General features: G+C 39.1%; 1 protein-coding gene across 2 annotated transcripts; it reads right to left on the minus strand.

Annotated features, from left to right (window-relative positions):
* Positions 1-577: 577 nt before the first annotated feature.
* On the minus strand, positions 578-27,375 carry HJURP (Holliday junction recognition protein). 2 transcript variants are annotated; one of them, XM_081002683.1, is made up of 13 exons: positions 27,194-27,375; positions 25,809-25,875; positions 24,690-24,748; positions 16,815-16,842; positions 15,470-15,525; positions 13,261-13,315; positions 10,596-10,657; positions 9,747-9,857; positions 9,171-9,243; positions 4,982-6,522; positions 4,245-4,308; positions 2,192-2,279; positions 578-1,426 (listed from the first exon to the last, which is right to left on the minus strand). In XM_081002683.1, the coding sequence occupies exons 1-13, from the start codon at positions 27,344-27,346 to the stop codon at positions 1,309-1,311; spliced, it is 2,475 nt and encodes an 824-aa protein (XP_080858809.1). In that variant the 5' UTR covers positions 27,347-27,375; the 3' UTR covers positions 578-1,308. The 2 variants fall into 2 exon arrangements, with proteins under 2 accessions (XP_080858809.1, XP_080858808.1); XM_081002682.1 differs by having other exon boundaries at positions 4,982-6,525; positions 27,194-27,374.
* Positions 27,376-27,458: the final 83 nt, after the last annotated feature.

Genomic DNA, 27,458 nt, shown 5'->3' on the forward strand with positions numbered 1-27,458 from the left:
ATATGCTCTTATGTATTGAATACAGCTTACTGTTTATAAGGCGTTCCTCAAATGTCCAATGTATTCTGTGTAAAATAGGCTAGAATAATTTATTCAGTATTATCAAGGGGAAACTGATAGCTAAGGCACTAAGATCAATTAATCCAAGAATTCCCTATTTGTAGTTCATAATAACCACTAGTGCCAGATTTGGCTTTGCGGTAGAAATGGGTAAGGAAGCTCTGCTGGAGCAAAAAATGACTGTGCGCACATAAAAACAGAAGATTCAGCACCCACATTGTCTAGTCATTTCTCTGCTGGGAAATTGTTCCTTCCTGGGCTTACATGGTAAAGCAGCAACAGCAGCTGGATGCAAAACTGAAATGGATATGGTAGGATGAAAGTTCTATCTCTACTGTCATGACGACTACTTTCTGCATTTCTAGAAATTTAAGAAATAGGACTGCAAGATTAAGGCTGCAATCCTTAACATATTTCTTCCCCGCTAGGATGTTGGTGACTAAAAAAGGCTGCTGCTTATTAACAAAAAGGAAACACAGAGCTATAAAAGTTAATCTGCTAATGGAATGTAACAAAATTCACACAACATATATAAAGGTTTATTAGGCAATATAAGTGCCAAGTACTCGTAGATACATACATTAAAACACATTTGAAGCATACTATATTACATTATAAATCTTCACAAATTTAGCAGTTTCAACAATGGAATAAAGCTCTGCTCATCCCTAGAGTAGCTCACTGAATAGTAAATTAAATGCATTAAATAGCCTGTTAAAACATTATTTCCACATTAAGAGTTGATTTGCCAAGCAAAACACAATAGAAATAGCTGAAATTACACCTGCAGAAAACATAAAGAGCATTTGCTTCCATAAATGACACTCAAGCAATGATAAGCCTTCAAGAAGGAACAGTGCTTTCCCTTAAGACAGATAATACTTTGGCCCCTAGATGCAAACAGCTGCATTAACTGAATTCCAGGAACAGATCCTTGAAGGATACGTAGCTCTCATATGACAAAACATATCTGCAATAGGTTAGATACTGAATTAGGGTAAGAATCATGGAACATGGCGCTCTCAGCTCCCTCTTCCCTCTGGAGATTCCTGCACCCTCCTGAATTCTGCTTCAGAGGGTTGAAGGAACATCTGGAACAGATGTGGTGGTACTGGTGAATAACATAGGGAAAAGCATAACTGGTGAAAATTCCCTTGCTTCCATTCGTGAAAGGTCCAATAGATTCAAGTTCTTTTCATAAATGGAAGGGAACTTTTGCATTCAGTCAAACAGCTTTCCCCTTAAAAATCATGAATCTTCCCTGTAGTCCAGAAATGAACTTTCATAGTCTTCACACAGAAGTTCTTCCACATAAGCATTTCTTCTTCTGATTCTCCCACCATGATAGCTGAGCCTTCTGGAAACCCTGAAAAGTAAAGAGGATCTTGTCTGTTCAAAATAGTGTTGGAAAGGTGCAGTAAAATGAACTGGCAGCAAACAAGTTCTTCCCAAAGACTAGGATATTTTTTGCTGTTTCAACGGAAATAAATAATAATAAAAACAACACATTTCCCTCAATCTCCAGCTCTTTGCATAATACTTTGGTGAATATTCATGGTGTTTCAGATAAATCTGTACAAAATATAATCCATTGTATATCACATAAAAAGAGTGCAGTAAGTAAAGAGACTTCATATTAAAGTTACTAATTTTAAACCCCACAAAGTGCTGCAAGCTCATAAGCATGCTATAGGTGCAGTAATTTCAGGAACTCTCTCAGTAATGGCATTATTTTCACTGTGGTAGACAGCATCTATTGTCTCTAGAAAAGCATTAACCATTTGGAGATGACTCCTGACTATTATAATACCAATAAATGTTACACAGAACCACACTACCTTCAGGACTGGGCTACCAAATTTCATCTGGTCCTAGCAAACTTGAAAGGAGCAAATTTAACACATTCATGTCAAACATCCAAAAGTTATTAACAACCAATAAGTGGTCAGTTAGATGCCAGTCACATAAAGCACCAATGTGCAAAGTAGATTTTAAGACAAGTTACAGTGCAAGTCCTTCAACTCATCTTAGGTGTAGCTTATAGGAAACCATTATTGCTTCTCCTCATCATATACTTTCACAGAGAAATACAGCAAAGGGATACTGAAAAGGAATTCAGGTGATACTTAACGGTGATGTATAGTTCTGTGATTTTCTTAGGGAATCACTATTTTGCACAAACGTGGGCATCTTTTCATCCACACTTGTAATTCTGGATTCTGTGATGAGATTAGATGCAGTAAGTAAAGCAAGAAATTTGCATGGAAATTATAAAAAAGCCATTTCTATACCACTTTATATTTTTAAGAAAAATCTCAAAGCGGTTTATAGAATATTAAAACATCAATAAAACATCAATAAAGCCATCTGAAGAAAGTCAAATATAGAGTATAGAGTCAAACCAACATAATTAACAGAAAATTAAACTATTATCTTAAAGATTTCAAAATAAAACATTACAAAGGAGGTCAACTACAGAATACGTATTTAACGCAAACAAAGTTAACAAAAATACTTTAAATACTTTAAATCTTAGCAGGGTGAATAAATAAAAGTGAATTACAATGTTTTTGTAACTTGCTGGAAGCAAGTTTAACTGTTTGACAAAATGGGAAACAATGGTTAATTGGAGACTTCCTGATTTAACTGCAGCATGAATGAAGAGAGGTGCAAAGGGATGTCTGTACAAGCAAAATGATTCTGTATATCTCAGCTTCCCCAGTTTAATTTAAGAACTTCAGAACTAATACCCAAATTAAAAACAGACAAACCCAGATAATAATCACTGCAGCAGATGTGAGCATCACTCAGACATTAAAAATTACTGCTTCTTCCTTTAGAATGAGTGGAGAAGGAACTTGCAGTTTCTGGGATGTGCCTGCAAATGTTTAAGAGTCCATGTAGCACTTTAAGTGTTCTATCACAGTTCTCATGCTTTTGCTTGTGTAAGATGTGACATAAATAGAACATTTTGGTTTTACAGCGCAATCCTAATCATGTCTAATAAGCGAGTCCGATTCCATTCAATGGGACTTACTCACAGGGAACTGAGGTTAGGATTGCAGCCTTAGGACTTATCCACACTTACCTTTCCTCTGTTTTTTTTTCTAGGCACAGTCCGTGCTTTAAAGCACTGAGTGCCCCTCCCCCCCCTTTGCTCCAGAGCTTTCTTTGTGAAAACCCACTCTTTAAAGCTCAATTGGAGTAAAGAGTAATCCTTGGAAACCCAAACAGATGTTTGCTCTGTTTGAGTGCTAAAGAGTTGGTTTCCATGGGAGAGGGACCCACATCTAGACATGGCGTTTTAAGTACAGAACTATGCCTGGAAAGAGCAGGATAAAAGTAAGTGTGAATAAGCTCTTAGTGTCCATCCTTCTTTTCACACAATGTTCTAGCCACTAGTTTTAAAAAAACAACCCTGCCACAAGTAGGACATCTTTGGGACTAACACACTGAACTGAACTAAAGGGCTACAAACAAGCCAACCAGACGAAAATACACGCAGTGGAATACTGACTGGAATATAAGAGCTTTTTTTTTTTTTTGCTTAGATCAAGAAAAACCTCTTTTTCAAATCTGGAAATCCCCTGTTTGCTTGGCTAACAGCATAACAATTCAGTAAGTCAATGCTTATGTTTGACATGTATGGATGTCTAGATTTAGGTTCAATTTTCTACTCTTGTATTTAAAATAAGCAGGCCATGTGAATGGAATATTATTTCTAAGACTGAAAAAGGTTTCAATAATTTCCATGAATATTTTAAGTTTTCCAGCTTTACCCAGTCAGTACCAGGAGCAACTTTCTTTAAAAACCTCCAACCCCCCATCCCCAAGTATTTAACAGCACTCTGTCCATCTCTATTTTCCCCCCTGGAGAAATGCCCATCAATGGACCTGGGAAAGAGAATGGGTACTTTCTGAACAATGGTTATCTTCTGCTGTGGAACACCTCCAGGCGATTCTTATTTTATTGTTCTTTTGTATACAGCTGATGCCCCCCAAAGTTTTTCAAATTAAAGCTGGCCAAGTAACTAAAGACTGGATAGCTCTTGGAATCACAAGAAATGATGGGCTAGAGAAAGAATGGGCCTCCTGTCAAAGATCTAAAGAGAGCTGCTTCAATTTCCTCTGGACAACACTTATTCGATACCATAGATTACTACTTTCTCATATTTAAAACCTACCTTTTCTACAAGTACTTGGAACAGCCATAAAGGTGTGATTTGAAGAAATACAAAACCCAGAATCCTGAAAATAAAATGTTGAAATATTAAAAATGAATCAGTTTTACAATATGGATAATCATCCAGGGATTATGTTAATCAATGTCAATTAGCTTCTTTTCTGTCTCAGTTTGCTTGCTTTATATTTGTGGTAACTGGGGGCATATTTTTCAGAAGATTGGGAAAACCTGAATACAGTGGTACCTCGGGTTACATACGCTTCAGGTTACAGACTCCGCTAACCCAGAAATAGTGCTTCAGGTTAAGAACTTTGCTTCAGGATGAGAACAGTAATCGTGCTCCGGCGGTGTGGCAGCAGCAGGAGGCCCCATTAGCTAAAGTGGTGCTTCAGGTTAAGAACAGTTTCAGGTTAAGTACAGACCTCTGGAACGAATTACTGGTAAGTACTTAACCCGACGTACCACTGTATTACTTTTCCCCTCCCCTGCTTCATACACATTCTGTTCAGTTACCAAGATGCAAAGTGATGGTGTTCTATAGTACCATAATTCACTCAAGAGTGGGATCGGGGACATGTATAATAAGACTTCTAGCCCAGTCCTATGCAAGCTTACTTGAAACAAGTCCTGGAAATTTACATTTTATCTACTTCAGGAATCTTGTCACTGAGAGAATACTTAAGTGTCTTTCAGTTTGGAGTACTTTTTCATATATTTCAAAGTCAATAGTTTACTTACCATGTTTGAGGTCCAATTGTTGGCATTAGGAGTATGAAGTGTAAAAGTCATGTCAGTTTTCTGAAGATTGTTTTTCCAGTAAGGTAGCGTCTGACTTATTCGATAAGGTGAGTTCTCAGATATATTTTTTAATCTTTTCAACGGTGAAGTCTGAGAATCTTCAATGCAGAAGTTTGCTGCTCTCTTAATTCTGGCAACTGCAGGTAAAGTTCTTACAGGAGAATTAACTAGGGCATTCACTGTGTCAGACATCGGGATTCCTTCATATTTTTTTAAGTTTGCAGCACGCATAAATGTAGGAATTTTTGGAAGCCCTTCAGAACACAATTTCTGATATATACTCTCAATCATATTTTTACGCTTCTGATTAAAATTTGAAGAAAGACTTTTAAAACCAAACTTGCACAGTTCTGGAGACTTCCTAGGACTTGTGCATATAGTTGAGCACTTAAATTGTTTTCGCATCTTTGAACAACAAAGCTCCTTATACATTTTTTGGAAGGCATCATCACATTTCTGGGGAGTTTTGATGGGACTGCGATTAACAGGAAGTGATGAAAATGAATGACTTCGCTGTAGTGAAACAGCTTTGTTGAATGTTTTAATTTCATGATTCCCAGGTAATCTATTTGAAGTTTTCACTGGAGAAGACTTGTTATTTTGCAAGACACAGCTTATGCCTCTATTCAAAGACAAGCTTAAACATGATGTAGCATTGAATGTCCTAGTGCTCATCTCAGTTTTATAATCTTCTGCTAGATTAAATGTTGTTCCTGTATCTACAGTGCAAATTGAAGAGTACTCTTCAAAAGTTTGAGCCTTTCTTCCAAAGTTTGACAATGAAGGGATATAAGATGCAGTTCTGACCAGAAATGTTTCTTCTGTAGAAAGATCCCTGGGAAAAATGGTGGACTCCACGCCATTTAGTCCGACATTCTCTGTGTATGAATGATCTTCTACGATGCCAGAAGCATCCATTTCCACACTATCTGTATTACAGTACATGGAAGATACTACTTTAGTTGCCTTGTTCAATGAGCATTGCATTTCATGATTGCCATCATACGAAGGACTAATTGGCTCATTATTTGCCATGGACAACTGATATCCCTTAGAATCATCTTCTCTAATTGTCAAGCTAGACTTCTGTTTTAATTGTCTAGACTTCCTTACTCTCTCTGTACTGGTATTAAGCTTTGTTTTCTTAGGGTGCCAATAGCCATATCTGTACCGTTTGATCAATGAATTAGAAGAAGCTTTGTGGGATGCTTTATGCAACAGTCTGCTAAGTGCCTTCACCATTCCTGGATACAAGTCTACTATTGTTACGTTATTCCAAGAACAATGCTCATCCGCAGACTCGTACATTTCCAAAAAGCTACTGCAGACAGTTTCATTTCCACCCCCAAGAGACTGATTTTCAGGCAGAATTGTCATATTGTCTGAGCCTGGAGCAGCAGAGTTGGACAGATGCAGAGATGTTGATGCAGGATGCTCATTTATAGATTCTGTTTGCTTCCTCAGGACCACATCATGGTGACCTACTAGACCAAATAAAGGGAAGTATAAGTACTAATACTTAATTTTTTTTTAACATTAAGACTATTGCTAATGATGTTCTAAACAAGCTATAATGCAAGAAAAGAAATTTAAAATAAGAAGCCACTAATCACATTTTTAAATTACCTAGGATTTTCTCAGTTCCCATTGTGAAACCAGGCATTTTCTATGTGTTTTAAGAAACAATCATTGTCATGATTACTTTTAAATTAAATTTTGTAGCAGCAATTTATAATTTCACTTGATAATGAGGCAATATTTGATATTTGAATAGCTCTTGATAATGAGGCTATTTGATGAAGATACTGGCACTCTCTACCTAGTGAAATCAAGTCTACATAGCTTCAGGCACCAACTTAAGACTATTTCAGAAAGCCATCTTATGAAAATTATATATATATATATATATATATATATATATATGTGAGATGACCCATTTTTATATTTGTTTCTTTAATGTATTTTTGATTTATGCCGTTTTTGTTTTAACACATAGATATATTTTTATATGATTTTGCAAGTATGCAAGTAAATAAATATATGAAACAAATTATTGGTAACCCCTTTAAAAGACCCCCAACTCTGATCCAAAGGATGTCATGCAGTCTAATAAGTTGAGAGCTCCTACATAAACTCATATTCCCACTCCTATCAATATCACAGGGACATCTCTACACGCATAACGGTTAAATGAGACAGAATTTTCTCCAGCAATGTAGAAACTTCAGTAAAGATTCTATGTATATAGATATGCACAGTTCTTTAATTAGGCCAAATTGCTGCATTCATCATTCTTCAAATCCATCCAATAACTAAAAAAATCAAAATACAGTAAAGCATTTTTAAGCTAAAAAATAATAATCAGAGATTTAGAATCTTCATTTCGCTTATCCTCAAAGAATAAAATTGGTTGAAAAACTGTCATTTGTCCAAAGCTATCCAGTAAATTTCAAAGCTAAATGGGAATCTGAAGCTGCATATCATACATCTAAACGCAGCTTAAGCCACTGCACCATGTTGCCTCAAATTAATGTCAATCTACGTAATTTAACTACATATAGCTAGGAGGAACATGGAACAAATTGCTTTGTAAGACAGAACGAGAAAATACGACATCCTTTGACATAAAGCAGCATTCAATTTACTACAGCTGATAGAGTGTACTAGACACCTGTTACCTGTTAATCTGTTCATAATGATACTTCAGGGTGTTGTAAAGTACAGGTTTATTACCATACACCTGTAAGCATGTTCATTTAAAATTATCTAGAGTGCTATCCTTATAAAAATTGTTTGCAGCTGACTTAAACAATACAGTAGAATCTAGCTACAGTGGTACCTCCATTTACGAACTTAATTCGTTCCGGAGGTCCGTTCTTAACCAGAAACCGTTCTTAACTTGAGGTGTGCTTACACTAATGGGGCCTCCTGCTGACTTCCACTCACATCCCGGGACAAAGTTTGCTACCCAGAACACCTACTTCCAGGTTAGTGGAGCTCGTAACCCGATGTGTTTGTAAGGAGGACGGTACACAACCCAAGGTTCCACTGTAATGAAAATGAGCTACTAAAGGAAAACAAGTGGGCTCATATCAGCCACCAGAGTGTTATACAAGGGTCGAGGGAGACGAACCAGATACTTCCATGCTTGTGAACAAATGCCAAGACTCTGGACAGCATGGAGTTACTGTAGGGACCACAGATCAGTGGTAGAATATATGCTTTGCACAAAGAAGAAAATACTTCTTCATGCAGTGCATAGTCCAGCTATGGAGCTCACTCCCCTAGGAGGCAGCCAAGGTCACCAACTTGGATAGCTTTAAAAGAGGATGGAGAAGAGGACTATCAACAGAAGGAGCAATGCTTCTGGATTCCAAATGCAGGTAACCACAAGAGGGGAGAGTGCTCTTGCGCTCATGTTCAGGGATGTTAGACTGGATGGACCATTGGCCTGATCCAGCAGGCTCTTCTTATGTTCAGAGGTGGGAAATACTCGTGCCAGAAGCCATGAATAACTACTGCCAATAAGCATAGACAGTGCTGTGCTAGTTGGACCAGTGCTCTGACAGGTAGGTAAAGTGCACAGCATTAAAAGCCCTCCATGGCTTCCAGCAGAATGCCAGACCACTCAGGTCCTGAGCAGTTGCTCTTGCAGCACTGAAGGTCCAGTTGAAAAAAAGAATGGTGGTGGCAGCGGGGGGAAGGAGGAGATGTTGCAGTTCTTACAAGGCCTTTTCATAGCAGATGCAAAGGAGCAGGCTGGAGCTAGCTAAACAGATATGCTGTTACAGCCATTGCTTGTCAAAGGAGCCATAGCAGGTAAGTACATGCTGGTCCAGTTGGTCTTTGTATACTCCACAAAAAAACAACAACAAAAAACTCAAGAGCTAGATTCATATATAGCTCGTTTCCAATTCAGATAACAAAGTTTCTAAAAACACCAATTAATTAGGTCTTATAAGGAATGCTTAGCATCACAGTACCGAGCCAGTCAATCAATCAGAGCTAGCATTTGTGCTCACTAGATTGGAAAGTTTGTTGTGCCAGCCTTCTTTTGGAAGTAAACCATTTACTTCTCCTTTAAACACTATTTTTCAGTAAAACATTTAGGATTTGTCATGATGCTCACCACTCAAGGATTCACCTCCCAGATTTTGCAAAGGAGACCATTGGTAAACATTCTTTGCTCTGGGTCTTGTAACCTAAGCCAAAATCCCAAAGGTAGATAGTCAGTAAACAGAAAAGATTTGCAGAAAGACACAAGCCTTAAATAACTAAGCAATTAAACACTACTTGAGATATACATCCTATGTACTATAGTTTGATGCTTTCCAAATTGAGTATGAGTGCCAAATAATACATTCAAACTTAAAATATTATGTAACAGTTGCATTTTTATACCCCATTTATTACGTCCCAACCCAATGAGACTGAAGCACACACAGGAAGAACAAAATCCCATCTCAATAACTATTAACCTGGTTTCATACTTTATGGCTATTAGGGTGTCAGTACAGGAGAATTACACTTAAGTCTTCCCCATCAATTTCAATAGAAACACTGTGAATGTGTACAGATAATGTACCTCCAAGAGAAAAAAAATAATAAATGGGGAAGACAGGAAAACTGAACTGCACATAGAAATCTGGACTTGCATTACTAGCTATAAGTTTAAAGATTTCAATACAATCAGCTGAACAGTTACCGTAAGTGATTTTGGACCAAAGTAGACACTATTCTCCAACAGAACGTCCATTTTGACTTGGTATTTATTCTTTGCGGGTGTTCCAGAAAAGTATACGAGAGAGGTATCTTCCTTTTGTTAAAAAAAGAGTGAATAGAAGTTGAAACAAGATGTTGTGTGGGCCTTCCACCCAAGAGTGCTGTTGTTTTTTATGTTGAACCAACAAGGATAGTACACACAAACAATGTAGTCTACTCTCATTCTTAAGTTGTTGAGGGTTTTGCCTTTAAGGCTATGTTTCTAAATCCATATGTGACAAAGCCTTTTTGAGCTGTTTGAACAGGTTGCACATTCCATTTGTCTCATCCTACCTGGTTTCAGTAATGCCTATTAGGTCATATTTGCTTGTCTGTATTAACATCTCAAGCAAATTATTATTATTATCCCTCCTTGATTTCCATAGGTACCACTTGCTGTACATGGCAATGACCAATATTTTTTCTTCTCTCTTAAACTAGAAGAAATCCAGAATAATGACTGCAGTCCCTGTAATAAGGAAGAGAAGGCTTTTCATATACTATTCACTCAAACAGCCACAGTAGTACACTGTGATAAAGAATTTGGAAGGGAATCACAGCTTTTGAAAAGTAAGTAAGAGCAAACCAGAACTCATGGCAATAGTTTCATAAACACAGGCAGAGCCTATGGAATATTCAGAAAACTTTTGGCAGAACTCAGGGGAGTTTCGAGTTCAGAGCCACTCCTCATATTCCTTGTTTCCTGCCAATCTTCTTCCTAATTGTATCTCTCCTAAGACAAATATCCTAAAATTTCAAATGTTCAAATACTGTAACCAAAATTCTCATTTACCTTGATATGCATATTTTCCAAATGTCTTTGAATGGATGCCGATTCAACATCACTTTTGTGACCTACAATTCAAAGTTAAAAAAACAAAACATATCTCAAATATAAGACTGCTTCCAATTTCTTTGATAAAAGAAATTTGTACAAAATTTAACCTGGACACAAAACCTCAAGGCAATGAACTATGCAATATTCTGTTTCCAAAGACTGACAATTTTCTCTGGGTTTATTATTCCCCTCATTGCTAGCACACCTCTCTTTGGGTGTTACTTGGATGAAGCAGGTAAGTGTGGTGAAAGTAGCTGTAGGCTCGTGCAATTTATAACCCTGACTGCCCAGGAATTTAAATCACACAGGGAGTCTCAAGCACAATGCAGAGTCCCCACTTTAGAAGTTATGCCTCTGTAGGCACTATGAAGGAGTCGCACAGCTCTGGGAAAAGGGGCAAACTGCACAACGTCAAAAACCCCTTCCCTGCAACACCTGAAGGCAACGCATGAATGAAGAGATTGTGAAGCTTATATATTGTCCCAAAGCTATTTCATTACTCTCACCTCTTGATAGGTAACTGTTTAATAGGGATGAGAAATGTTGGAATTAAAAGTGTTGTTCTTTCTTTCCCATCCTAAAGGTAGGGCAGAGACCAAAAACAGAAGGCGGCTCATGAATATGCCATGCAGAAAAGCTGCTGGGTCAAAGTTAGGGGTGTAGTCTTGTTTTTCCTTTGCAATTATAGTTACAGTGGTGCCTCGCAAGACGAAATTAATTCGTTCCGCAAGTTTTTTCTTCTTGCGAGTTTTTCGTCTTGCGAAGCATGGTTTCCCATAGGAATGCATTGAAAATCAATTAATGCGTTCCTAGGGAAACCGCTTGCCAGGCTGGCGGTGCGGAGAAGGGCTTTTCTCCCCACCGCAAGCCTTCAGGACAGGTACGGGAACAGAGGGGAAGGCGCGCAGCGCTTTCCCTCTGTTCCTGGGGCTTGCGTGGGAGGAGGGTTTTTCCTTCCCACCGCCAACATTCAGAACAGCATTCTGAATGTTGGCGGTGGGAAGGAAAACCCTCCTCCCACCCCAAGTCTTCAGGAAAGCCATCCGAAGCTGGGCGGCGGGAGAAGGTGTCCCCGCCCCCCCGCCCGGCATCGGAGCTTCGTTCCGATGCCGGGCGGCGGGAGGAGGCGTCCCCCCCCGCCCGGCATCGGAGCTTCGTTCCGATGCCGGGCGGCGGGAGGAGGCGTTCCCCCCCCGCCCGGCATCGGAGCTTCGTTCCGATGCCGGGCGGCGGGAGGAGGCGTTCCCCCCCCCGCCCGGCATCGGAGCTTCGTTCCGATGCCGGGCGGCGGGAAGCGGCGTCCCCCCCCCCGCCCGGCATCGGAGATTCGTTCCAATGCCGGGCGGCGGGAGGAGGCGTTCCCCCCCCCGGCATCGGAGATTCGTTCCGATGCCGGGCGGCGGGAGGAGGCGTTCCCCCCCGCCCGGCATCGGAGATTCGTTCCGAAGCCGGGCGGCGGGAGGAGGTCCGAGGACAGTGGGGAAGACGCGCTGCGCTTCCCCGCTGTCCCGGAGATTTCCCTATGGGCTGTCGTCTTGCGAAGCAAGCCCATAGGGAAATTCGTTTTGCGAAGCGCCTCCAAAACGGAAAACCCTTTCGTCTAGCGGGTTTTCCGTCTTGCGAGGCGTTCGTCTTGCGGGGTACCACTGTACTGTATTTTTTGCTCTATAAGACGCACCTTTCCCCCTTCAAAAATTAAGAGGAAAGATGTGTGAGTCTTATGGAGCGAATGCAGGCTCCTTGGCTTCAGCGATAGCAACGCGAAGCCTCCGAAGCACAGAGGGAGAGCTCCCCCCGCGCTCTGGAGGCTTCACGTTGCTTTCGCTGAAGCCGCCTGAAGCCCCCGGAGCGCAGCGGGAACTTCAGGCAGTTCCCGCTGCGCTCTGAAGGCTTGCGGATAGCCGCCTGAAGCCTGGAGAGAGAGAGGGGTCGGTGCACACCAGGCTGGAGAGGCGCTGCGCAGTTTTCCCTCTCTGCGCAGCGCCCCTTCAGTAAAGCGGGAGTAGAAATGGAAGGGGCTCTGTTTCTCCTGCTGCTTCACTGAAGGGGCGCTGATCAGAGGGGGAGAATTTTTTCCCCCTGTTCTCCCCCTCCTATGGTCCGGTGCGTCCTATGGAGCGAAAAATACGGTACCCAAAGTAGAGCAAAATTAATGATACTAATAAGAGTGTAGAAGGGGCTACAGTGTGGCAACAATACAAGATTCAGCAAATGATAAGACAAGTAGTTGATATTGCTCCTTAAGTTACTGACTTTGATAAGTCCAAACAGTACCCCAATTTGGTTACTGCTATATTAACTATCTCACTTACATAAGAAAACTTTTGATGAAGGGTTCAACTGTTTGAACAAGAAATGAGTCATGCTCAAAAGAAAATGAGAAATAATTTTTCAATTAAGGTGCATGTCACAACCTTAATGTACAAATTTATGTACAAAGGCTATAGATTCCCCCCTCCCCCGGAAATTGGAAAGAAATAAAGCAGAACAATCATTGCTCAGTGGCATATAATAATTTTAAAATGCATGTGATCATCTCTCTCAATTGTCATCCACATCCAAGGCAGCTTAGATTAGTCCTATAAATAAATTGCATGCTCTTCCACCAAGCCTGCCTTACCTGTATCAAGTAGGCTCTTTCCACACGAGTCCATGGACTGTTCTTCATTAGGTGACTTAATAATTGCAAAAAACAAAACAAAAAACAACAGCCCTGTATTAGCTAAATTTGGGCTAGAAAATCAACTTTAATATTAGAGTCAACGTATGGGGATGTAATGGATCTTTATTCTACCAAACTTACATATTTACTTGATTTAAACATTTGATCAAATGCTAGCATCACTCCACATAAACCTGCGATGGCTATGGCTGTCAACTATCTAACTGTGCAATACATATATTGCTTCAAAAGACTTAGGCAAGCAAGTTTAAATGTATACTACACATTTACCTGCCCCCATCACCTTCTCAATGCACAGGCAATTTAATATTACCTTCAATTATTTGTACACTTTTCTTGCTACTAACAAAAAAATAAAGTGATGGGATGGGAAGATTAATCTCCTTCTGATGGAGAAGAGGGCTATTGATGGCTACTAGCCATGATAGCTATGTTTTCCCTTCACAGTTGGAAGGAGCAATGCTTCTGAATACCAGTTGCTGGAAACCACAGGAAGGGGAGAGTGCTTTGGTATTTGAATCCTGCAGGTTTCCCACTGGCATATCTGGTTGGCCACTGTGAGAACAGGATGCTGGGTCATTGGCTGGATCCAGCAGATAAAGGATTCATGCAGAACTGTAAGTTTTAGGCAAATTCTAAATGCAGAAGCACACAGCTTTAGCTGAAGCTGTTTTCATGAATTTTACAGGGTGTGATGCTATTCAAGATTGCAGGGGAAGTGCCAATAAGTTAGCACAAGCTATATAATATTGTTTGGGGGCATTTCTCTAAGCAAGGAGAGTTTTCTTGCACATTTCCTAATCGGGTTAGAAAAGCACCCTACATCTCTGAGAGTTTGGGTATTGTTAAGTACACTTCTGACACCACAGACACAATATTTTATAGGGTTGCAGTTCTACCCTGCCCTACATTGGAAATCTCAATGGGATGGAAAGTACACCCCTTAAACCTGTTAATGTTATTCTCACCACCCCATGTTGGATGGTTCATAGCTACATGAAGCTGCTGAGAACAGTCATTAGGAGTTTTGGTACTATCAGTACACATGGAGCTCTATTTCTGCATAATAACTGAATCAGGAGAGGCTGTGTGAGCCCTAGACCAGTGTCTGGATGCAATGGTGGGATGGATGAGGGAAAATAAATTGAGCTTAAATCCTCGTAATCCACTGTGAGTGAATGGTTCCTATAGTCTACCCTGGACAGAGTTGGGTGTGTGTGTGTGTGTGTGTGTGTGTGTGTGTGTGTGTGTGCTGGATCCAGCTTTGTCACTTGATGCCCAGGTAGCCTCAGTGACTGTTGCAGGACTGGGAGAGCTTGACCACAGTAGTTCAGGTACTGGTGACTTCAACACTGGATTACTTCAATGTAATTCTTCTCTTTTGCTACATTTAGTTCTGAGTGTTGCAGTACGGTTGCCAACAGAAGTGAAAAATCTTGTGAGCATATCACAGTTCTGGTCAGAGATCTGCAATGGTTGCCCATTTGACACCAGGTCAAGTCTAAGGCGTTACTATTAGTATATAAAACCTTTAATAGCTTGGCACGTTTACTTGCAGGATCACCTTGGCCCAATACAGTGGTACGTCAGTTCTTGAACATCTCCGTTGATGAACGTTTCAGAACCCGAACGCCGAAAACCCAGAAGTAAATGCTTCCATTTCCGAATGCGCCTCAGAAGTCGAACGACTTCCGCTGTGTGTTTTTCAATTTTCTCAATTACATTTGCGGGCAGCCATTTGCACCTCAGTTTTTGAACGTTTTGGAACTCAAACGGTCTTCCGGAACGGGTTACGTTCGAGAACTGAGGTACCACTGTATATATTTCATAATAATTATAAACTGTTTGATTGTAAAACACTTCCAAGTGGTTTACAAAAAATACTCGCTAGACTGGTTTGAGCTATGGAACTGGCACTGTTGCATGTACCACAATCAGTATTTTTGTGTGGCAGCGCCTACACTTTGAAACTCCCTGCCTATCAACATCAGCCAGGCACTTTCTCTGCACTCTTCCTTCAGTGACTGTACCATTTCCTCAATATGCCCGTGAACAGAATCCCGGAACAGACCCCATTCAAATACAACTCCAGAAAAAAGTAGATGGATAACTATTTTGGTTGGCTGCGGTCATGGGTCCTACATACCTGATACTCCTCGTAGTTCTCATTTTCAGAGTCAGAGGCCAGCTGCGTCTCAATTTCTTAATTGAAAAAGAATTCATTGAAATTATAAAACTGAAGATAACAGCTCTGTCTTCAGTGACAGGTTATAATCAGTCCACATAGTCAAAGGCAGCCACTTGGCTTTCCCATCTGAGAACCCCTGCCCCACTTTACAAATTCTATGGAGAAATCTCCATTTAAACCTGCCTGTACAGCCACCTCTATTGTAGTGACTGTTCTGAATGGGAAAATGATTCATACGATCCTGAAAATGGTTGTTTGTAGCACAAGACTCAGTTTTGCTACACAAGCGCAATGCAAATTTTTGAAATCTAGATCTTACACCTACATATGTGCAACAAAAAGTCGAATATATATTTAATTAGTTCTCATAGGCAGTTAAGTAAAATTAGGCATGATACAGGTTCCATCACACCAACGCTAGAGTATATATCAAAGCAACTGCCTTCAAGTCCCATGAAGTTGATGCTTAACACAATATCCTTAGGAATTAATGAGATCTGCTAAGTGGCAGGTCTTAAAGGAAGGAAGGTCACCTCTTCTAATGAAATGCATTGTACCCAAAGACACTTTTCAGAATAAGTACAGGCAAGCCTCCCCCCCCCCCCATTTATGTGTGTTCTATTTGTGTGTGACCGCAAATGCATGAATCACGCCAAACTGGGAAGTGATCCCAAAACATCACAAAAGGGGGAAGACTTGGGTGGGATGGGGCGGAACAGGGTACTTGCAGGTTTGGCTAGTTGCTTGTAATTCAAACATATTTGGGTGAGCCATAAAACTCATTTAAAAAGCAATTCCATAACAACTGAAGAATTAAGCTCAAGTGACCATTTTATGAATACCTTGCAAGAATGAACCATTAGATTCTGCTTTATAACATATAAGGCTCATAAAGTCTTTCCAAGTGAAAAGCAGGCTTTTAAAAAAAATGATACAAATACATTCATATGAAGAAACACAATACGCTGATAAAGCTAAACATATATCCAATAAAAATAGCCAATTTTAAATGGTATTTTTTCCTTTGCAATAGCTCATTTAAATCAAGATTACAGCAAGATTATCAATCTGTGGATTTAGTACAAAAAAGAACAAAATCATGTATCTTAAGCCAAATTAATCTTCTTTCATAAAATGACTATTATATTTGCAAGTAGTTATTTTTTAAGAGCCAATTCTAGAAAGGAATACTGTCTCAGATTTATAATTGATCTTTTTCTTTCACCATTAAGAACTGTTAAAGTTAAATCTTTACACAATTTAAACATACAAGTAGTGCAGAAAGTTCTAAGATTTCCCTTACCTGTGTTTTCCTGAAATGGTACAATATTCTGTAATATGAAAAGCAGGAAAATTTCAGTGCATAAAAATGATTTCTTGTACAAAGAAAGGCACCAAGTGCTTTCATTTTCAAAAGAATGTATTTTTTTTCTTTGAAAGATCCTCCCATTCAGAAATAAGAATACTGTAAAAATTGCTTATGTCTGTAACCCTTTGCCTATAGATCTGGAAACATGAAGGATACTGATAAAGATTTTCATTTGGTTAATTACTGACAGACTCAGGGCAAGCAGGCAGCATGATCTGCCAAGAATTCTAATACTTGAAATATTTTGATATGCAATTTCTACACACACTGCCAAACTCAAGTCACAGGGCAAAATAATTAGGGACAAAGATAACAGTTTTCATATTTCTTTTTTTTTTTTAAAGTTTTTTATTTATACAACAAGACAAAAAGAAAAAAACACAAATACCAAATTACACACAAATTACAAAAAAATAACCATAGACAAACAATCTTAGCAAACAATAAAACATCTATTGGTCTTGACACTAAAGACCCAACCTCCCGTCTATTCCATATTTCAAATTCATATTACTTTTTGCCAATACACACTTTTAACATAATTTAACTTATTCTCAATAAATCTAATTTCTTATATCTACCTTGCAATTATTACTGAAATTCCTCGAATGCTGCAACAGAATTTAAACTACTATATTTATTTTTCAGATAATCTTTGAAAACCTCCCATTTTGAAACAAATTCCTGTTTTGATTTGTTCTTTATTTTTTCTGATAAACCATCTAATTCGGCATATTCTGTCAGCTTTTGGATCCAATCTTGTATAGAGGGGATTTCATTACTCTTCCATTTTGCTGCGATCAAAACTCTTGCTGCCGCCGTCGCATATAAAAAGATACCCTTCCTCTTTTGTGGAATATCCAAATCTGTTATTCCCAGGAGGTAGGCCTCTGGTTTTTTTGTTGAAAGAGATCTTTAGCATTTTTTGCAGTTCTGCATGGATACTCTCCCAGAATACCTGTATTTTCCTACATATCCACCACATATGGTAGAATGTTCCTGATTCACCGCATCTCCAACAATTACTTGACACATTTTTATACATTTTTGAAAGTTTCCATGGTGTTAGATACTATCGATGTTGCATTTTTTGAAAGTTCTCTCTAATCGTGTAACAATTTGTGAATTTCCAATTGATCTTCCATAAATTTTCCCATTGGGCCATGGTTATTGAATGGCCAAAATCCTGGGACCACCTCACCATTGCCACTGTTACCTCCTCCTCCTTGACTGTCCAGTCAAGGAGGAGTCGATACATTTTGGAAAGAGTTTTTCTTTTAGAATTTATAAGATCAGATTCAAATCGGGAAATTTCTGTTGAGAACCCCTTTTGTTTGTCAGATTTAAATTTTTCAAATAACTGATGGTATTGGAACCAGTCTGAGATGTGTTCTCTTATTTCCTCAAAGTTTTTTAATTTTATTCGGTTATCTTCAGTTTTTAGAAGTGTTTTATATGTTGGCCAGCTTTCCTGAGTATTTTTCCGTTTTACTGCTACGGCTTCTATTGGAGAAGTCCACCATGGGACTTTAGGCTCCATCAGGTCTTTATATTTTTCCCATACAGCAAAGAGTGATTTTCTTATTATATGGTTGGTAAAAATTTTATGAATTTTCGCTTTTCCATATATCAGGTAGGCGTGCCATCCCCAGCGGTTGTCAAAACATAATAGCTGCTGGTTTATCAATTTTAACATCCAAATATTCTAATACATTAATCACACATCTAATATTGGATTGCATAAATTGTCCGGGAAGAAATCCGGTTTGATCTTTATGAATTATCTCTTTCAGCACCATTTTTAATCTATTTGCAAGAATGTCTGCGAATATCTTGTAATCGTTATTTAGCAGTGCAATGGGTCTGTAATTGGCCATGTTTGAGGCATCTGTTCCCTGTTTGTGGATAAGAGTAATAAAGCTGTCCTTCCAGGTTTTCGGTAGCTTTCCATTTGCCAGAATATTATTCATTAGGTCTTTCATGGGAAGAAATAATGCTTGTTCTAACTTTTTATAGTAATTAGCTGGGAGACCGTCTGGGCCCGGTGTCTTTCCTAATTTTGATCTCTGTATAGCTTGTTGCACCTCCATAGCTGTTATTGGTGAGTTCAAGATTTCAGCTTTTTCCTTAGGTATTATTGGTAGTTTATTTTTGCCCAAATAATCAATAATTTTTTCTAGAGTCTCTGGACCTTCTTTATATAGTTTCCCCAAAAAACTAGCAAAGTTTTTACTAATTTCCTTCAGTTCTTGAATCCATTTGTCTTCAATTTTAATTTTATTGATAATTCTATCTTCCTTTTTCTTTAATTGCCAGGCCAGAAGTTTGCCAGGTTTATTTGCAAACTCAAAATTTCTGTCTCAACCATTTTATCTTCCATTCTATCTCTTCGTTTATTATCATGGAGAATTGCGTCTGTAAAATTTTTATATTTTGCTTAATTAGTTCATCATCTGGTTTTTGGAAAAGGATCCTTTCCTTTTTTCTAATTTCCTCCCAGATCTCCATTTTCTCCTCCTCCTTTATTTTCCTTTGGAATGCGTTTTGTTGGATAAAGAAGCCTCTTATGACGGCTTTACCCGTGTCCCAAACCGTCTCTAGATCTACTCCTTGATTTAAATTAAACTTAAAATATTCTTCTAAGATTTGCTTGGCCTTCTGTACAGTTTTTTCATCGTTTAACATACTCTCATTAAGTTGCCACCTTTCAACCTTTTCTTCTTTTCCTTTAAAGTTAACCCAGACCGTGCTGTGATCTGAAATTGTCCTTGGATGGATTTCTGCTTTTGTAATATTATTTAATAAATCCTTTGTTGTCCAGATCGCGTCAATTCGTCCCGCCGATTTATGTGGCTCTGAATAATGTGTAAATTATTTCTCTGTTGGATTCTTAAACCTCCAAGCGTCAAACAAATTCAGGAGTTCTATTAATTGGAAAAATGTAGTTGGGAGTTTGTTCTGCCTCTTTTCTTTCTTCTTTATTGTTCTGTCCATATTTGGATTGACTACTCCATTAAAATCACCTAGTAATATAATTCCCCCCCCTATATATTCTATGACTTTTTCTTCCAATAATTGATAGAATTCAGATTTTCTTTCATTTGGTGCATAAATTCCAATAACTATCACTTTTTCATTATTGATCTTAACTTCTATATTCACTGTTCGACCTTTTTCATCATTGTAAAGCAGTTTTGGCTCCAGCTGAGGTTTTACATAGATTACCACCCCTCTCTTTTTTTCTTTACTTGATGCAATAAACTCAAGCCCCAATCTTTTATTTATTAATACTCTTTTATGTTTTTCCGCTACATGGGTTTCTTGAAGACATATTACAGTGGTGCCTCGGAAGACAAAATTAATCCGTTCCGCGAGTCTCTTTGTCTTGCAGTTTTTTCGTCTTGCGAAGCACGGCTATTAGCGGCTTAGCAGCTATTAACGGCTTAGCGGCTTTAAGAAAAAGGAAACAAACTCGCAAGAACTCGCAAGACGTTTCGTCTTGCGAAGCAAGCCCATAGGGAAATTCGTCTTGCGGAACGACTCAAAAAACGGAAAACTCTTCCGTCTTGCGCGTTTTTCATCTTGCGAGGCATTCGTCTTGTGAGGTACCACTGTAGATCATATTTTTGCTTAACCAGAATATGTTCCACCTTGTTCCTTTTTGATTTTTCATTTAAACCATTTACGTTCCAAGTAATAAATTTATAATCCATACTTTATTTCTTATGATACGTCAACAGATTAAAAAAATTAATAAATAAATTTACACATTCAAGGTCTCAGTATACGTAAATTCCCTTCTTAGATCTGTCTCCTAAGTCTCATCTGTTTGTTCAGTTTCCTCTGATTCTCCCAACAATTGCCTTTTCCCTCCAAGCTCTTTCCAGTACTTTCTCCAGAACTTGTCCGCATCTAATGCCGACAAGCACTTTCTACGTTTCCCTTTAAAGAAAAAGGAGATGCCTTCAGGGTACTCCCACCTATAGTCCACTGCCTTTGCCTTTAGTGCCTCTGTTAGAGATTTGTAAGCTTCTCTCTTTTTTATCAATCGATTTGGGATAATCTTGTGGACGATAATATCATTTCCTTCCGACTTGAATTTCTTCTTGTTACTAGCTTGTAAAATTCTATTTCTGAAATCCATAGAGTTAAAAGAGACTAAACAGTCAGCCGGCCAGTTATTTGCTTTTGCTACATTAGATTTGACTCTAAATGCTTTTTCTATTTTTGTGCTACTTCTGCTTCTTCTAGGTCTAACCAAGCTGCTAACTCTTTTGTGTTTTTCCCCCCAATTATTTCCTCTGTGTCCTCTGAATCTTAGGGTATTCTCCCTTCTCTGCATTTGCAACATTGCAATAGAGTCCAAAGTTGAATCCTACTGCACTTTCAGATCTGCTGTTTCTTTCCTTATCTTATCGCATTCCCTTTTCAACTCTCTATTTTCATTTTGTATTTTTTTCTGAGCTTCCTCTAGGTTCTGTGTTTTACCTTTAAGGTCTAGCACTATTTTCGTCAGTTCTGATTTTTTTTGTACTAAATTGTTGACTTGAGTTGATAGCTCAGCTGCTATTTTCACATTTTCATCTATTTTAACTCCCATTGAAACAAGTTTTTCTTCCGTTGCTTTTGCCTTTTCATTTACATTATTTTTTAAATCTTGGATATCTTTCTTCAAACTTAAAATTAATTCTCTCATATCTAGTGGTTGATCCATGTCAATTACTGAAGTTCTCCTTATTTGTGAGGCTGAAACTGCCGCAGAACCTGACACAGTTGCTTTTTTACCAGACATCACTAAAAAATTCAATTAGCTCACAAGGTAACTTGCTCTCTTTATTTCTGTCTTACAAACAGGATATCAATTAAATTCAATCTTTCTTAATACAATCGTGACAATATTTCCAATGTGATAGTTAATGAATGTCAATTAAATTCAATCTTTCTTAATACAATCACGGCAATTTTACCAGTCTGATAATACTCTCTGGCCCCTGTATCCACCAATTCTTTATATTCACCAGTTTCACTAAATATATTTAAAATTGATTATGAACAATTATCTAATTAGTTACAGCCAATCATCAATACAGCAATATCACAAATTCATCAGATCAAATAAATATAATAAATGATTGCAATCCTTGCATTCACTTACTCATTCAGGGTGATAGATCATGTATATAAATCTTTAAACAGGTTAGCGGTTCAGTTAATCAGCACCTTGCAACAAAACTAATGACATCTGATGCTAATATCAGCTATGTTAGCTACCAATAGATAGCGAGAGGCAAAGCAAACATAAACAAAAAACAGCAACAAAAAACAAAAACACAAGGCAAAACCACACAAGTCGAAAACCATACAAAAACACAACCAGAAAAACAACAAGAATGAAGCAGAGAAACAAAACAAACAAAACAAAACAAAACAAAACAAAACAAAATACCCAAAAAGAAAATTACAAAGGAAAGAAACGAAGAAAAGATGGAGGGGTGAGAGAAAAATAAAGCAAGAGAAAATAATAAAAATAGTGCAATTTATAATTTGTAAAGGAATAAAGAGGGGGAAGAAAATACGAAAAGTATATATAAATAATAAGAAAAGAGCTGAGGAGTATTTTCAATTAATGATGTACAATGCAATAATATTATGTGCTATTAAATTCTCTCTAGATGTTACTCTTCCAGAGGCAACAGGAATGCTATTCCAATAATGGGATATAGGGTCTATAAAAATTCTCTTTCAGCAGATTGTGATGCAGCGCTTTGGAATCTTCACTAGTTGCAGATCTTGCAAAAATCCCTGTAATTGCTCTTATAAGTCTTATTAGAAGAACGTCTTTTTCAAAAGAGTGCAAAAAATTTTATTCACCAGCTGATGTCGCTGTTTGAATCGCTCCCTCTCTGCGATTTTCAACCCCCTTCTCAATCTGTGTCAGTCTATGTCAGTCTTATACAATTCATTTCCGTTCCTCAAACCAGGAAATGCCGGTGTAAGAAAATGTCAGAGCGCGTGAGTCAGCAGAAGTACTCCCAGCCGTTGTTAAATTGATTTATACTCCGTTGAGCATCCGTAGTAGTCCACAGCCAAAGACAAACAGAAGCCCCCAGAAAGGAAGGTTAGCAGCACTTCGTGGAAGAGGGGAGGCAATGCTTATCAGTCTTGTGACAGTTTTATAACTTTGTAATCAATCACCCTCTCATTCACCACCGTTCTCTGAGAGGTTCTGGCTCTTAAATTCCCTTTGCCAGCGTAAACAGACAGTTGAAAACTAACTTGTGAACAACAGTTAATTTTGTACTGAAGAGTCTGGAAACCTCCTCAAATCTTCACCACTTGGGAAAGGTCTTCCCTTATTTCTTCTTCATGACTTCTTGGTTTATTTCTGTCACAACAATAATGAAGCCACAGGTATTCTTTTGTTCATAACTCCAGCAGAAAAAGATGGCTAAAACGTCTTAGGTATTAATGGAATAGACGTCTTTTTAAAAAAACCAGTCTGATATAGCTTGTAAGTAAATCTTGGTCAGTTGCGAAAAGCCATTTATGTTCAAACACTTTGTTTTAGGTTCCAACGCTTTGTTTTAATCGTAAATTAGCAAGTTCAGTAAGTAAAATAGGCTAATCGTTTAGGTTTGCTTCAGTTTGTTAGAAGTATAGCCATAGACATACCCATGGGCTCGAGCTTCTCGTCAGCGGAGGGTTGCAGAAACTAGCACCGAAGAAGTTCTCCCCCTTCTCGCTCAGCTTTTAGGAGCTTGAAAATGGTCTGGGGATCCTCTTCTTCGTGCTGCAGCAACGCCATATCGCCCTGGAATCTCCTTCCAAGGCTTCGGGGGCAGCTTAGCCTTAGCTCCCCCTTCTAGCTCCGCTAACGAATGCGTACCTCCCGACCTTGTCAAAGTGGGAGATATGCATCTGTCCGTGAGCAAAGACTACCCGGAAGTCCTCAGTTTTCATATTTCTTAGTTACAGTGGTTCCCAAGCTACTTTCCCCATGGATCACTTGAAAACTGCTGAAAGACTTGGCGTACTACTTAAATATAATTCTGCTTGCTATAGCACCTGTAATGTGCTGTGCTAGATGCTGCATAATTTTTATTTTATTTTTTGCTTTATTTCTTCTATTGGATGTTAATTGTATTACAATATGAATTCCATAGAACTCAAATATGAATTCCATAGAATTCAAATTGTTAAGTGTCCTTTACACACACACACACTGAAAACTACTTGAATGAAGCTCATGAGCCACTGGTAGTCCGTGGACAAGTTTGGAAACCCCTGTCTTAGCGCACTGAATTTGATACATCTGCACTGTATCAAGTGAATTATCTTCCTGTAAGTCTGGAAGGGTAATTAAGACAAAATGTGAGAATTTTGTTCTGAAGACTGGTATCACCAATTTAAATCACCCCACCAGCATTTCAGATTGCAGGTAAGACCACAAAAGCTGTGTTTTCATCAGTCAAATGTCTCCATTGATTAGAGCAATGTACAACAATGAAAACAAAGTTCATTGAGCTATTTGGATGTGCTCATTTTGGTATCAGCTTTACCAATGGTCTGAAATTTAAGGAAAAGAGAAAGCTGAATGAGAGAAAGCAATATTCTCTAACTTAAGTTCACAAACCCTGAAGAGAATCTATGGCTTCTTTTCAATTCAAGTTGCCACAGAAACATTGTTTTAAAATACTACTGTTATAGCTATGCATCCAGTCTCCCAGAGAGATTTCTAGATTTTTAATTTGTCACAATAACTTAGAAAACATCAAAATACGGTTATTACAAGTTATGCATTTACAGTACCTGAGAGCGATCTATAATTTCGGTGCTTGTCTGTTGCTCTTCTCCCCAAACCCTTGGCCCTAGAAACGATACAAAAATTTCTACAATAAATGCCACATGCATAATAATTTGTTAGAACAGACATTTGTGATAAACAGAGGAGTAATGTTAATCTTTTGCAGTAAGCATAGTAAATAAGTCTTGTGGCACTCTGAAGACTGATTCATTCTGGAATAAGCTGTCATAGACTACAGTCCATTTCATCAAATGCATGAAGAGATATACAGTGGTACCTCGGGTTAAGAACTTAATTCGTTCTGGAGGTCCATTCTTAACCTGAAACTGTTCTTAACCTGAGGTACCACTTTAGCTAATGGGGCCTCCCGCTGCCGCATAATTTCTGTTCTCATCTTGAAGCAAAGTTCTTAACCAGAGGTACTATTTCTGGGTTAGCGGAGTCTGTAACCTGAAGTGTCTGTAATCCAAGGTACCACTGTACTGGGTTGTATGTCCCTATATACATGGTTGGGTAGGGGATTATAAAAAGTAAGCTCAGAATTAAAATTCACAGAAATACAGTGATACCTAAGAGTGGCAATCCACAAAACAGTTTCTGATGACAAATCGCTCCTGCTTTGCCACCGATTCTCTCCAGCACAAAACAACAAACCACGATTCTTAGCTTAGTATTATATCTGAACCAAGTTTGTTTTGAACCAGATCATAATTAATTTTGCTCCATGCAAACTACAGTTTGAAGGCACAGTTTCTTATTGGCTTCAGGTAGTCATTTTGTTTGCAGTGAAACAAACTAGAACCCCCAATTCTGAAACAATGCTAGGCAAAGATTGTGGCTATCTCACTTGTGATGGGAGAAAAGCAAACTGACAGCAATTTGTTTATTCATGGTAAACAGTTAACCATGACTTATGGCATGCAAACCCTATCACTGTTATGTATACACTGTTACAACAAACCTCAAGGTTTCCAATCAGTCTTTGATTCAATAAAGTTTGATACATTTTCATCAGACTGAGTAAGTACACTACAGACACAGCATCCACACAGGTTTCAAAAAGTCTCTATACTATGTTTTTATAAAGGAAACTAGAATATAGTAATTGATAAAAACCATCTTACCTTCAGGTGTATCATAGGTCAATGATCTGATAGAAATGACCATATCATCATCAAAGGGGAAGTTGTACTGGATTAAAAGAAAAACACACCATTTTTACATAAGACTACAGTGCTAGAGATTATAATAAAAGCTTTTTTGGGGGGTAAAATTCATACATTATTAAACCTCCATTCAAACTACTAACTAGCCTACTTGAATGTTAACTCACTCCTATCTAGTTGGCAGTACACAGGGCCCAACTACATGTTACATGACACATCTGTGATGGAACATCATCATCATTAGAATTTATATACCATCCTATACCCGGGGGTCTCAGGGTAGTTCACAGAATAAAATCAAGATATAAAACCATAACATACATGACAAAAATAAAAACAACGAACCCCACCCCCAATCCAACATTTTGATTTTTACATCAAGGCAGTGTGTCCAAATTTGGCTGAAACAGACAGACAGACGGCCAGATTTAAGTTTGATGAGATTTAGGTTGTTGCGGTTTTTGTGTTGAATATATGCTATATGGTAATTTATGGACCTAATGGGTATCTCAAGCCATTTGCACATAACAAATAGGAGCCCACGCAACACAAAAAACTGTTGCTGTATGTAGGTTTTATTTTATTTGTTTTTTATCTTATATTTTGGAAATGTACATCCAGTTTCCCCCCCTTTACATTTTTTGCCCCCCCCCCCGAGAGTGGGGCCCTAAGCTATAGCTTGTCTGAGACAGACAAAAATTAGCCCTTAAGAGTGCAATCATTATGGTGCTGGAGGAGACTCTTGAGAGTCCCATGGACTGCAAGATCAAACCTCCCCATTCTTAAGGAAATCAGCCCTGAGTGCTCACTGGAAGGATAGATCGTGAAGCTGAGGCTCCAGTACTTTGGCCACCTCATGAGAAGAGAAGACTCCCTGGAAAAGGCCCTGATGTTGGGAAAGATGGAGGGCACAAGGAGAAGGGGACGACAGAGGACGAGGTGGTTGGACAGTGTTCTCGAAGCTATCAACATGAGTCTGACCAAACTGCGGGAGGCAGTGGAAGACAGGAGTGCCTGGCATGCTCTGGTCCATGGGGTCACGAAGAGTCGGACACGACTAAACAACAAGAGTGCAAGGAACCCTGCTAGAAGGAAGGGGGGAGGGAGAGAGGGACCGGAATTTGACATTTCAATTGCATTTATTAATTATCCCTACGCCCCATGACGTCACACAGCAGGTATTTCGAACGTTTCCCCACGTAGATTCCGTGGGAAAGGGGGGGAGGAACCGGCCCAGGAGCCCCGAGCACATCCCGCCTGGGGCCTCTGCCTTCTGGAAAAGGCCTGCGACCCTCGCCCTGTCCAGCTCGCCGAAGCTGCCCCTGGAGCCGCGTCGAGCTCACCTTCTCCACAACGGTGCTCATGGCGGAGGCAAAGCGGAGGGTGCTTCTCCTCAGGCGGCGCTCCATGGCTGTGCTGCCGCCGCCTCCGGGCCCTCCTCTTCGCCGGCGGTCCGCGGCCTCGCTCTCCCTCCCTCCCCCCCTCGCTCTCCCCATCTCGGCCGTCGCCTTGGCCCGTTCTGTGCGGCCCAAGGCCGAGGATTGGTCGCTTCCAGGTTGGGCAACTCCTTCAACCCGATTCAAATCCGCCGCTGCGCTAGTCTCGCGA

Source organism: Podarcis pityusensis, assembly GCF_964106645.2.
Source record: "Podarcis pityusensis genome assembly, chromosome: 4".
Lineage (NCBI taxonomy): Eukaryota > Metazoa > Chordata > Lepidosauria > Squamata > Lacertidae > Podarcis > Podarcis pityusensis.

Bases quoted from the DNA above. Each gene is read 5' to 3' on its own strand.
- HJURP (XM_081002682.1), bottom strand. From the start codon at position 27,346: ATGGGGAGAGCGAGGGGGGGAGGGAGGGAGAGCGAGGCCGCGGACCGC. The intron at 16,843-24,689 runs GTACTGTAAATG...TTCATATTACAG, and splicing joins AAATTATAGATCGCTCTCAG to AATATTGTACCATTTCAGGA. The intron at 9,244-9,746 runs GTAACTGTTCAG...ATTTTGGCTTAG, and splicing joins TTGGTCCAAAATCACTTACG to GTTACAAGACCCAGAGCAAA.